General features: G+C 46.6%; 1 protein-coding gene across 1 annotated transcript in view; it reads right to left on the bottom strand.

Annotated features, from left to right (window-relative positions):
- Positions 1-3,533: 3,533 nt before the first annotated feature.
- Positions 3,534-12,111, bottom strand: part of LOC134339759 (gastrula zinc finger protein XlCGF8.2DB-like) — a 28,190-nt gene continuing 19,612 nt past the window's right edge. Inside the window, exon 2 of the mRNA XM_063036523.1 lies at positions 3,534-10,483. Coding sequence (XP_062892593.1) covers positions 9,258-10,106 — 849 coding nt within the window. The 5' untranslated portion in view covers positions 10,107-10,483 and the 3' untranslated portion in view covers positions 3,534-9,257. The remainder of the gene's footprint in view (positions 10,484-12,111) is intronic.

Genomic DNA, 12,111 nt, shown 5'->3' with positions numbered 1-12,111 from the left:
GTAAGATACTTGCTATGATGGGCATGTTTCCTCTCCCAGTTGTACCTGCTGCACTGTGCAACGGTCGCCTCGATATCCAGTACAGTTGCTACCTCACCTGACTGGTGTGTGTAGATCGAAGACGCTTTCAGCACATTTTAGCATACTTGGAACTTCTTGATATTCGTTTCTTAAATTAATGAAATTAGCGCCAATCAATGTTAACGTCGCTCCAGCATTCTACCCTCCTCCTTCTTCCGAAGGATTACCGGTATGTGGCGTTCTGTGACTGAGTCTGAATTTTGAGGGAAAGACTCGGGACATTACAACAGCATCATAATATCTATTTCGGTGAACATTCGACAAGCAGGTCAGCATTATCAGCAAAGACGAGGAAATCTGCAGATGCTGGAAATTCAAGCAACACAAACAAAATGCTAGTGGAACGCAGCACGCCAGGCAGCATCGATAGGAAGACGTACAGTCGACGTTTTGGGCCGAGACCCTTCGTCAGGACTAACTGAAAGAAGAGCTAGTAAGAGATTTGAAAGTGGGAGGGGAAGGGGAGATCCGAAATTATAGGAGAAGACAGGAGGGGGAGGGATAAAGCTAAGAGCTGGAAAGTTGCTTGGCAAAAGGGATACAAGGCTGGAGAAGGGAGAGGATCATGGGGCGGGAGGACTTGGAAGAAAGAAAGGGGAAGGGGAGCACCAGAGGAAGATGGAGAGCAGGCAAGAAGTTATTGTGAGAGGGATAAAGAGAGAGAAAAGAGAGAAGAAAAAAAGAGGAAAAACAATAAATAAATAAGGGATGGGGTAAAAAGGGGAGGGGCATTAACGGTGTGACGAGAATACACATAAATTAAGATGTTTGCTGGCCTGGTCTAGCATCAGTGGCATCAGCAGTTTGTCTGCCACCTGTCCTCAGGGGAAGGAGAGATAAGGAACAATGAAGCAGCATTTGGAGATGTGTAATGAACGGACGGGAGAGAGAGCTGTCAAGAGCGGCTCCCCCTTTGAACCCTGAACTGTTTGAAGTGATGGACAGGCGATAACCCAGCAGGGGGATAAAAAGGGACCGGTTCGCTAAGGCAGGACACACCCACGACACCCGAGGTAACGAGACCCTGGAAGCGGTGCGCCTCTCACAAGTCGGTGGGAAGTATCGGCCATAAACGCACGGGGTGGAAAGGTACGATCAGCGGGAACCCAGTATGTGTCCACCCTTGCCTGGGTGCCGGGTTCACTGCAGAGGATCGACCGCATCTGGAGGAGGGGTCACAGTCGGTGACCTCAGGTGACATCACAAAGGACCCGCCTGAAAGTTGCTTGTGAGCAATATCGCCGGTCTGTGAGTGGAAGCCGTTTCTGAATGATCAGTCGTTCCCGTTCTCTCTCTCTCTCCCCCCACGTTGTCCATCGCCATGGCAACGATTACTGCGAACTGAACTAAATCGAACTGGACTTTTGTGTCACTTTGAAATTGGTCATTTACCCCTAGACAATGATAGAGCTTGATTGATGCTGTTATCTTAATTCTGTGCACGTGTGTTTATCATTGCTGAACTGTTGCATTTATTATCCTTTCGATTACTGTGTTGCTTGTTTCTTTAATAAAACTTTCTTAGTTCTAGTATTCCAGACTCCAACTGAGTGATCCATTTCTGCTGGTTTGGCAACCCAGTTACGGGGTACGTAACAACGGAAGTTAGAGAAATCAGGTTGGCCCGCTGCAGGCACATCGTGATGTTTACACACGCTTCTCCCTCCTGAAAAGTGCAGCGATTGATTTCCTTTGGAAGTACGAACTTGAAGGCAGGATACGGAGTTAATGGCAGGATTTTTAGCAGTGTGAAGGATGTTACGTACCCCGTAACTGGGTTGCCAAACCAGCAGAAATGGATCACTCAGTTGGAGTCTGGAGTACTAGAACTAAGAAAGTTTTATTAAAGAAACAAGCAACACAGTAATCGAAAGGATAATAAATGCAACAGTTCAGTGATGATAAACACACATGTGCACAGCATTAAGATAACAGCATCAATCAAGCTCTATCGTTGTCTAGGGGTAAATGACCAAATTTCAAAATGACTCAAAGTTCAGTCCAGTTAGTAGTTCAGTTCGCAGTAATCGTTGCCATGGCGATGGACAACGTGCGGGAAGAGAGACAGAGAGAACAGGAACAACTCATCATTCAGCACAGCTTCACTCACAGACCGGCGAGATGCTCACGAGCAACTTTTGGGCGGGTCCTTGGTGATGTCACCTGAGGTCACCGACTGTGACCCCTCCTCCAGATGCGGTCGATCCTCTGCAGTGCACCCGGCACCCAGGCAAGGGCGGACACACACCGGGTTCCCGCTGATCGTACCTTTCCACCCTTGTCGTTGTCTGGTACTTCTCACCCACTCATGAGAGGCGCACCGCTTCCAGGGTCTCGTTACCTCGGGTGGCGTGTGTCCTGCCTTAGCGAACCGGTCCCTTTTTATCCCCCTGCTGGGGTATCGCCTGTCCACCACTTCAAACAGTTCAGGGTTCAAAGGGGGAGCCGCTCCAGACAGCTCTCTCTCCCACATCCCTTCATTACACATCTCCAGACGCTGCTCCATTGTTCCTTATCTCTCCTTCCCCTGAGGGCAGGTGGCAGACCAACTGCTGATGCCACTGATGCTAGCCCAGGCCAGCAAACATCTTAATTTTATGTGTATTCTCGTAACAAGGAATAGAGCAATATTAGGGCCACATCTATAGTTTCCACGCAAGTTAATATAGTGTTTAAGAAGGTTTATGGCAGGGGTGGCCAACCTTTCAGATTCCATGCATCAATTTTTTCACACACGAGTTCAGATGCGCCATACAACTCTTGTACCCCCAATCAATTCTTGTTAAAATATGTTAATATAGACATATTTAGCATTTTTACATGATATATTGATTTAATATAAAAACAAGATAAACTTTACTTACCTTAATGAGACTTTGAACAAATATATTTTGTTTTCTTTTGATTTCTTCCTTTTTCTTAATCACATATTCTTTCCGTAACTCAGACCCAAGCACTAGCTTCAGCTTTCGTTCTATTTCAGTCTAATGTTGTGCTTTATAGTGTCTATTAAGATCATGTATTCTATTATGTGAGGAAGTGTTTTACAAACAATGCACAATGGTTTTCCAGATGGACCCGCTATAAATAAGAACTCATTTTCCCACTGTTCATTGAATTCATGCCTACTATCACTTTCTGCTTTTCTTTTGCTCATTTTCTTCTGCACTGTCATGGGTAACTGAATATAAAAACAAGGCTAAATTTTTGAAAAAGTACCAAAACTGCAAATGTTCACAAAGGACGAAGAACAAAGCACAACTCCGTAGCGCATGAGTGTCAATTATAAACTGACTGGCAAAGACCTGCGACGCACCACTGGTGCAGACGCCTGGCGCCTCAGGATCAAATATGAAACGTGTACTGAACAGTTATGGAACAACTGCAGAACAAAAGTCCTTCTTTCCTAGTTTGACTCATTGAACACTTGTTTTTTAATTGAAAACAGATTAATGTGAAAGAAGATAACATTCGCCAAAAGATGTGACTGAAATAATAAAAAAGCTAAAAATAATTCCCAAGTTTTAGATTTCTTCTCAGTAAACCCTATTTCTAGTTCTGAGCTACCTGAATTCCTGTTTCGATTTTTTTTCTACAACTCGGTTTTTGGTTAATACTTTTTGCATGAGTAGGCTTACTCTTTTATTATTATCACTGGGGTGCAATGCGCCACACATTTCCATCCCCGGCTGATGGGGTGCGTTGGCCTTTATTAGTCAGGGATTGAGTTCAAGAGCATCGAGGTAACCTTGAAGCTCTATAAAATCCTGGCGAGACCACACTTGGAGCATTATGCCACACTATAGGAAGGATGTGGATGGAGGTTTACCAGGATGGGAGAGAATGTATAATAAGGACAGGTTGAACCTTTCTCCTTGGAGTGGAGGAGGATGAAAACTAACATGATAGAGGTGGAAAAGATGATATGAGGCACAGACTGAGTGGGTAGCCAGAGATATTTCCCAGGGCAGAATGGTAATATTGGGGGCCATGATTTTAAGGTGATTGGAGGAATGTGTTGTGGGGGGTGTCAGAGTTAAGTTCTTCATACGGTGATGGATGTGTGTTACACTTCCCAGAGCTGAATCTAAGGCAAATATACTAAGGACATTTAAAAGACTCTTAGGTACATGGATGAGAGAATATTGAGGAGTAGGTAGAAGGGAACATTTAGATTGATCTTGGAGGATAATCTAATGTCAATACAAAAATCATGGGCCGGTTTTCAGTGTGGAAGAGTTGGGTTCCTTCTCTGTGAGTTATATGATTTCCCGTAAATATTGAACTAATTGAGTGACGGACTGAGCAAAACAGAATGAGGGGGCAATATCAGCTCAGTGATGGGACGTCCCAATGGCTTTGAGCACAGGAGCCAACACTGGACGGCCTCTTCACCCAGGTATAAATCTCTGGGCTCGGTCTTTAGCAGCAAACCAGTGGAAATTACAAATCAGAGCATTATTAGATCGATAGATTCTGCAGCACAGAAATCACCTTCAGCCCACCTTGTCTGTGCTTACAGGTTTTCTACCTCATTCCATCCAGTTGCACCACAGTCCTCCATACCTCTGTCATCCATGTATGCAAATTGCTCTTAAATGTTGCAACCGAACCTGCATCATCCACTTGCACTGGCTGCACATTCCACACTTGCACCTCCTCTTCAGTGACGATCTCCCTGATATCCCCAAACTCCCCAATGCCTCTTGATATTTCAGCTTAACCTATGATCTCCAGGGGGTGAGGGTGGAATGGGAATGGGAAAGGCAAAGGTATGTTGCAGTGGAAAGGCAGGGGAGGAGGGTGGTAAGGTGGGGGAGAGGGAAGACGGGATGGGGCTAGGCGTGTGGTATGTTAAATGAAAGTAATTGTTTCAATTTATTTGCTGCAGACTTACCAACAGCCCTCGTACATTCTCATCCAAACTGTTGATGGAGATGACAACCAGTGATGGGCCTAACACAGACCCCCGGGGATACCAGCAGTCACGGGTCTGAAGTCCAAGAAACAGCCTTCCAACATCACCTTCTGATTCATACCATCAAGCCAACCATGTATCCAATTAGCCAGCTCACCCTGGATCCCACTTGATCTGAGTTTTCTCAGCAACCCACCATGCTGAACCTTATCAAAGGTCTCACTGAAGCCCATGTAAGCCACGTACCAGGGACATAGATTTGAACAGAAGAGTAAGTGGTTGAGAGGGAACTGAGGAAGATTTTTCCCTCACACTGCCTGAGGTGGTGGTGGTGGCAGGTCCTTTCACAACATTTGGGAAGTGGATGAGCATTGAAACTGTCCAGGGACAGTCAGTTATCAGAGTCAGAATCAGGTTTAATATGTCATGAAAATTGTTGTTTTGTGTCAGCAGTACAATGCAATACATTGTAATAAAAACTATAAATTACATACACATATATAATATATATTCTATATATACAATATATATTATTTATGTGTGTGTGTTTATATATCGCTAGATAATTGGTGGAGCAAAAGTCAAAAAATTCTGAAGTGTTCATGGTTTGATTGTCCATTTATAAATTGAATTCTAGCGGGAAGAAGCTGTTCCTGAAATATTGAGTGTGTGCCTTCAGGCTCCTGTACCTCCTCTGTGATGGTAGCAATGTCCTGGATGACAGGAATCATCATTGAAGGATGCCACCTTTTCGAGGCACTGCATTTTGATGGTGTCCTTCATTCTGGTGAGGTTAGTGCCCATGTTGCAGCTTTCTGAGTTTACAACTTTCTGCAGCTTTTTCCAATGCAGTGTGATGGCCTCTTTATACCACTGATACAACAATTAGAATGCTACATTCTAACTGTACAGTTACAGTACCTCTTGTGGGAGTCATGTCAAGTCTTCTCAAACTCCTAATGAAATATAGCCGCTGTAGTGTCTTCTTTGTAATTGCACCTGTTTGATCTGAGAGATGTTGACACCGAGGAATATGAAACTATTCACCCTTTCCACTACTGATCCCTCAATATGTCGTGGTGTATCTTCCCCTCACTTCCCCTTCCTGAAGTCCACGATTGAGTCCTTGGTCTTAGCGATGTTGAGGGTAAGGTTGTTTTTGCAGCACCACTGAACCAGCTAATCTCTCACTCCTTGCCACCATCTAAGGAGGGGAAGAAAGGTGAGTGTTCCAAAGACAAGAGGCAGGATTCGTTCCAGGTAGGGAAAGGGATATCCTAGAGATGGGAGGTACAGGGACAGGTGAAGTGGGGGGGAATCTGAGAAATCTGGGCTTGGAGCAGAGTGAGGGCAGATAGGGAGAAAAGGAGAAAGAGGGGTAGGAAGCATCCCAGGAGGAGCTGATTTCAGTGATAGGGATGGGGGAAAAGGAAACATAGAAAATAGGTGGATTAGGCCATTCAGCCCTTTGAGCCTGCACCGCTATTCAGTATGATCATGGCTGATCATCCAACTCAGAACCCTGTACCAGCCTTTCCATCCATACTCCCTGATCCCTTTAGCCACAAGGGGCATATCTAACTCCCTCTTAAATATAGCCAATGAACTGGCCTCAACTGTTTCCTGTGGCAGAGAATGCCACAGATTCGCCACTCTCTGTGTGAAGAAGTTTTTCCTAATCTTGGTCCTAAAAGGCTTCCCCTTTATCCTCAAACTGTGACCCCTCGTCTGGACTTCCCCAACATCGGGAACAATCTTCCTGCATCTAGCCTGTCCAATCCCTTGAGGATTTTATACGTTTCAATAAGATTCCCCCTCAATCTTCTAAATTTCAGAGAGTATAAGCCTAGTCGATCCAGTCTTTCAATATATGAAAGTCCTGCCATCCCAGGAATCAATCTGGTGAACCTTCTTTGTACTCCCTCTATGGCAAGAATGTCTTTCCTCGGATAAGGGGACCAAAACTGCACACAATACTCCAGGTGTGGTCTCACCAAGGCCTTGTACAACTGCAGTAGTACCTCCCTGCTCCTGTACTCGAATCCTCTCGCTATAAATGCCAGCATACCATTCCCCTTTTTCACCGCCTGCTGTACCTGCATGCCCACTTTCAATGACTGGTGTATAATGACATCCAGGTCTCGTTGCAGGAGCTCCCAGAGACAGGAGTTGGGCACATTGTGGGCATGGCAGAGATGGGATAAGGGGTGAGTGGATGTCCCAAGAGCAGGGGAATGGGAAAGTTGGCATACCACGGGGAGGATGACGAGTGTACTGGTTAACCCGAGATGATAGGGTGAGCTGTCAGCCGGGAGATGGGGTGGGAAGGGAAAGATTGAAGAGAAGTTAAGTGGGTAGGGCGATGGGGGTTGGGTACATCTCAGAGAATGGGAGAAAGGGAAGGGGAGGATTTAGTCAGAAAGGAGCAACCCAGAGACGCGAGGCGGGAAGTCCCAAAAATAGTGTGGAAGGGACATCCCAGAGCCTTGGGGACGTCCTGAATAGGCAAGACGGTGGGGAAGGGGTCATCTCAAGGAAGGTGGAGTTGGCATCGCAGACAGCGGGAAAGGGAAAAGGGGGTGAAGAGAGCAGAACAGGAGATTTTCAGAGACTGGGGGGGGTCTCTAATGGTGTAGAGGGCACCTCAGAGATGGGTTAGGGGGTAAGGGTGCTTTGTCAAGTCAAGGGGGAAAATATTTGCCCCAGAGACTACAGTGGTAGAGGAGGGGGTATCCCAGAGACTTTTCAGGGAGAGAGGTGGCAAAGGGACCTGCTCATCATTTGTTTATGGTTTGCCTATTTCTCTATAGTTTAACAGTTCTGGGCACATCTCTGTGCCCTACCAGGAGCATACAGTATTTCTACAGCTGATCCTGGAGACTTTCTGATCATTGTGATCCCGAGGTGATTGATGGGAGCTCACAAAGGTGAGTTGCTCAGGAAGCAAAGGTGACATAAAGAGTTTATTTATCCTGTGCAGTTCGAATTGATGTTTTAATTCAATGGAAATTGGACCTAGTCTTCTCAACTGTTGCCATTAGCTAGCGAGTTCTGGGCATCAGACCTGATCTTAATGTTCCACTCCAATTGGTAAAAAATTGTTTATCTGCTTAACTTGCAGATACATTATAAGTTCTTCATGTCTGATAGTCAGAATATTTTTCGTGCCAGAACCAAATCCTTTGGTTTACTGAGCAAGATCTCAGCTGTGCCTGGGAAGTCCAGCTCCCATTTCGAAAGCCTTTTGTCCACTGAATGCACGCATCTTTCAGCACAACTTTGTACTCTCCACACCTGCACATTCAATTTGTGACGACAGTACATTCTTAAGCTCAGAGAGTTTTTGGTAAGAACGGCGCCATTGAAAGCATTTATAAGCATCGTCTCTCCTCTGCCAAATGGCACCAGTCCAAACAATATTTTTTTCGGAGCTCAGTAGCCAGTTTTACACAGCAAGCCTCCACAGTCAACAAGCATTGATGTGTCAAAGTCAAATCATCCTAATTTTCTCTCAATCAGCTTCCAAATGTTTTCACTCTGTCATTCATTGACACGCCCCGCTTCTCATCATATCCTCTTACTCCTCCCACTGTCCACAGCCCGAAATTCTGCCCTGTGCTGACCCTGCTCCATTGAACGTCCAACCTAACGTTCCACATTCTCCTTTCAGACTTTAGAGTACAGTGGTGTCTTCCAACAACCTAACTGTGTGAGACACAGCCTTTGAAAGAAGAGAAAATAAGCAGGGAATAAGGTGTTTAACTACTAATGCCATTCTTCCTTGGCCCAGAGATATGAGGGACAAACATGACACACATAACTGCAGTCAGCTCATCTTCTTCAGCCTACAGAAATCGTGCAGGAAATTCGACGGAAGCCATTTCACCCACAGAGTGGTGACTGTTAGGAACAAGTCACCACAGCGACAGTAAGAGGTGAACAGTAGGGAAGGATTTAAAAGCATGGTCGAGGAACAGAAATACTGGCAGGGACCAGCTGGGCTGAGTTGACTCCTGACTGTACACTGGGTGTTTTGCAGATTCACTGAGTACCTGTGACAAGAGCTTAAAATGGAACTGATTTATTTGTCTCTGATCCCGAATTTTAAAATTAAATGTGAACATCAGCAGATGAAACTTCTCTCATTCCCAGTGAGCAAGTGTGTAGAACTGGGTGTGATGAGCAGAGTTCGACACCACTTTCGAAACAGCCTCTGGATTCAGTGACTGTGATGGATGAGTATCAGAATACAGCATACTTAAACTTTTTCTCCAGTGTGAATACCATAGTGCTTTCGAAGGTTGGATGAATGATTGAACCCCTTCCCACATTCAGAGCAGGTGAACGGCCTCTCCGCTGTGTGAACTTGATAGTGTGCCACAAGGCTGCATGACTGAGAGAACCCCTTCCCACATTCAGAGCAGGTGAACGGCCTCTCCCCAGTGTGAACTCGCAGATGTTGTTTCAGGTAAGATGACCGACTGAATCCCTTCCCACACTCTGAGCAGGTGAATGGCCTCTCTCCAGTGTGAACTCGCTGGTGTTGCTTCAGGTGAGATGAGTGACTGAACCCCTTCCCACAGTCAGAGCAGGTGAACGGCCTCTCCCCAGTGTGAACTCGCTGATGTTCCTTCAGGTGAGATGATCGACTGAACCCCTTCCCACAATGTGAGCAGGTGAAAGGTTTCTCCCCGGTGTGAACTCGCTGGTGTGCCAGTAAGTTAGATAAGTGAGTGAATCCCTTCCCACAGTCGGAGCAGGTGAACGGCCTCTCCCCAGTGTGAACTCGCTGATGTTCCTTCAGGTGAGATGAGTGACTGAATCGCTTCCCACAATGTGAGCAGGTGAAAGGTTTCTCCCCGGTGTGAACTCGCTGGTGAGCAAGTAGGTTAGATAACTGAGTGAACCCCTTCCCACAGTCAGAGCAGGTGAACGGCCTCTCCCCAGTGTGAACTCGCAGATGTTCCTTCAGGTAAGATGATCGACTGAACCCCTTCCCGCACTCTGAGCAGGTGAACGGCCTCTCCCCCGTGTGAATTCGCTGGTGTCTCAGTAAGTTAGATAGCTGAGTGAATCCCTTCCCACATTCTGAGCAAGTGAACAGCATCTCCTCAGGGTGAACTACTGCGTCTGCCAGTGGGTTGACCGAGTAAATACTGCCCCACAGCCTAAACTAGGGGAACGACCTCTCCACAGTGAGAATTCGCTCACGTGTCAGCAGATTAGATTGATGAATGAATCTCTTCCCAGAGGGAACAATTGAAAAGTCTCACTCCCTCGTGAGCTCACTGGTGTGACAGAGTGTTGGCTAAGTGAGTGAATCCCTTCCTACACACAGAGCAAGTGATCGACCTCTCACTGCTGTGAATCTTCAGCTTTGATGACGGAATGAATCGCTTCCCACTGATGGAACAGATCAATAAGTGCCGGTGTGTTCTCAGCACCCTGGTTCTGATGGATTTCACTGAGATACATCTTCATCTCCTAGGATCAACAACAGATATATCGGTGTTACAAAGGAAACATCGAGTCACTCCTTAAATATCTGGACAGAGACATGTTGTGTTTGAGATTCCTGCACATAAACGTATGTCATTTCTAACCCGTAAAAAGATTTACAAAAGACAGCACGGGTGAAGGACAGTATTTCAGGTGGTAAGGGGGTTACTGTAGTAGTCTGGCGGACTGAGCTCTACCTTGCTGAGGTCGGGCAACAACTCTCTGACACCTCTTCTTCCTTACCTCTTGAACAGGACCCCACTAAGGAGCACCAGGCCATTGTCACCCGCACCATCACTGGCCTTATTGACTCTGGGGATCTCCCATCCACTGCCACCAACCTCAAAGTTCCCACACCCCACACCTCCCGCTTCCACCTCCTACCCAAGATCCATAAACCTGCCTGTCCAAGCAGAAAGCTTCTTCCTGCCCCACCACCCTTATATCTGCATGCTTTGACTCTGTTTTATCCCCCCAGTTCAGTCCCTTCCTACTTACATCCCTGACACTTCACATGCTGTGGATCTTTTCAATGACTTTGTTCCCATGCCCCGAACGTCTCATTTTTACCATGGATGTCCAGTCCCTACACACCTCCAACCCCATCAGGAGGGCCTTGAAGCTCTCCGCTTCTTTCCAGACAACAGACACAACCTGCTCCTCTCCACCACCACTCTCTTCTGTCTCGCGGAACTTGTCCTCTCTCAATAATTTCTCCATTGGCTCCTCCCATGTCCTTCAAACCAAAGCGGTAGCCATGGGCACTTGCATGGGTCCCAGCTATGCCTTCCTTTTTGTTGGCGAGGTGGAACAGTCTATGTTCCAAACCTACACTGGGATCACTCGCCATCTTTAGCCAATGCTACATCAATGACTGGATTGGTGCTGCCCCTGCACCCAGGCTGAGCCAGTCAACTTCATCAACTGTGCCTCTAACTTCCATTCTGCCCTCAAATTTACCTGGTCCATTTCTGACATATCCCTCCTTCCCCTTTCTCAATCTCTCTGTTTAGCTCTTGAGACAGCTTATGAACTGATATCTTTTATAAACCCACAGCTACCTGGACTATACTTCTTCCCACTCTATCACTTGTAAAAATGCCATCCCCTTCTCTTAGTTCCTCTGTCTCCACTGCATCTTCTCTCAGGATGAGGGGCTTTTTCATTCCAGAACTAATGAAATGTCCTCCTTCAAAGAAAGGGGCTCTCCTTCCTCCACCATTGACACTGCCCTCACCAGCATCTCTTCCATTTTGCGCATGTCTGCCCTCACCCCTCCAGGGATAGGGTTCCTCTTGTCCTCACCTACCATCCCACCAGCCTCTGTGTCCACCACATAATTCTCCACAACTTCCACCACCTTTGATGGGATCCCACCACCAAAGCACATCTTTCTCAGTCCATTTTCCACTTTCCGCAGGGATCGCTCCCTGCATGACTCCCTTATCCATTTATCCCAACCCACTGACCCCCCTCCTGCTACTTACCCTTGCAAGCGGATTAAGTGCCATACCTGCCCCTCTCCCCCCTCCCATTCAGGGCCCCAGTCTTTCCAGGTGAGGTGACACTTCACCTGTGAGTCTGTTGGAGTCATATACTGTATCCTGTGCTCC

This window comes from Mobula hypostoma, chromosome 30 (genome assembly GCF_963921235.1).
Source record: "Mobula hypostoma chromosome 30, sMobHyp1.1, whole genome shotgun sequence".
Lineage (NCBI taxonomy): Eukaryota > Metazoa > Chordata > Chondrichthyes > Myliobatiformes > Myliobatidae > Mobula > Mobula hypostoma.
Note: the sequence above shows the minus strand (reverse complement) of the source record. Positions and strands in the feature narration are given on the sequence as shown.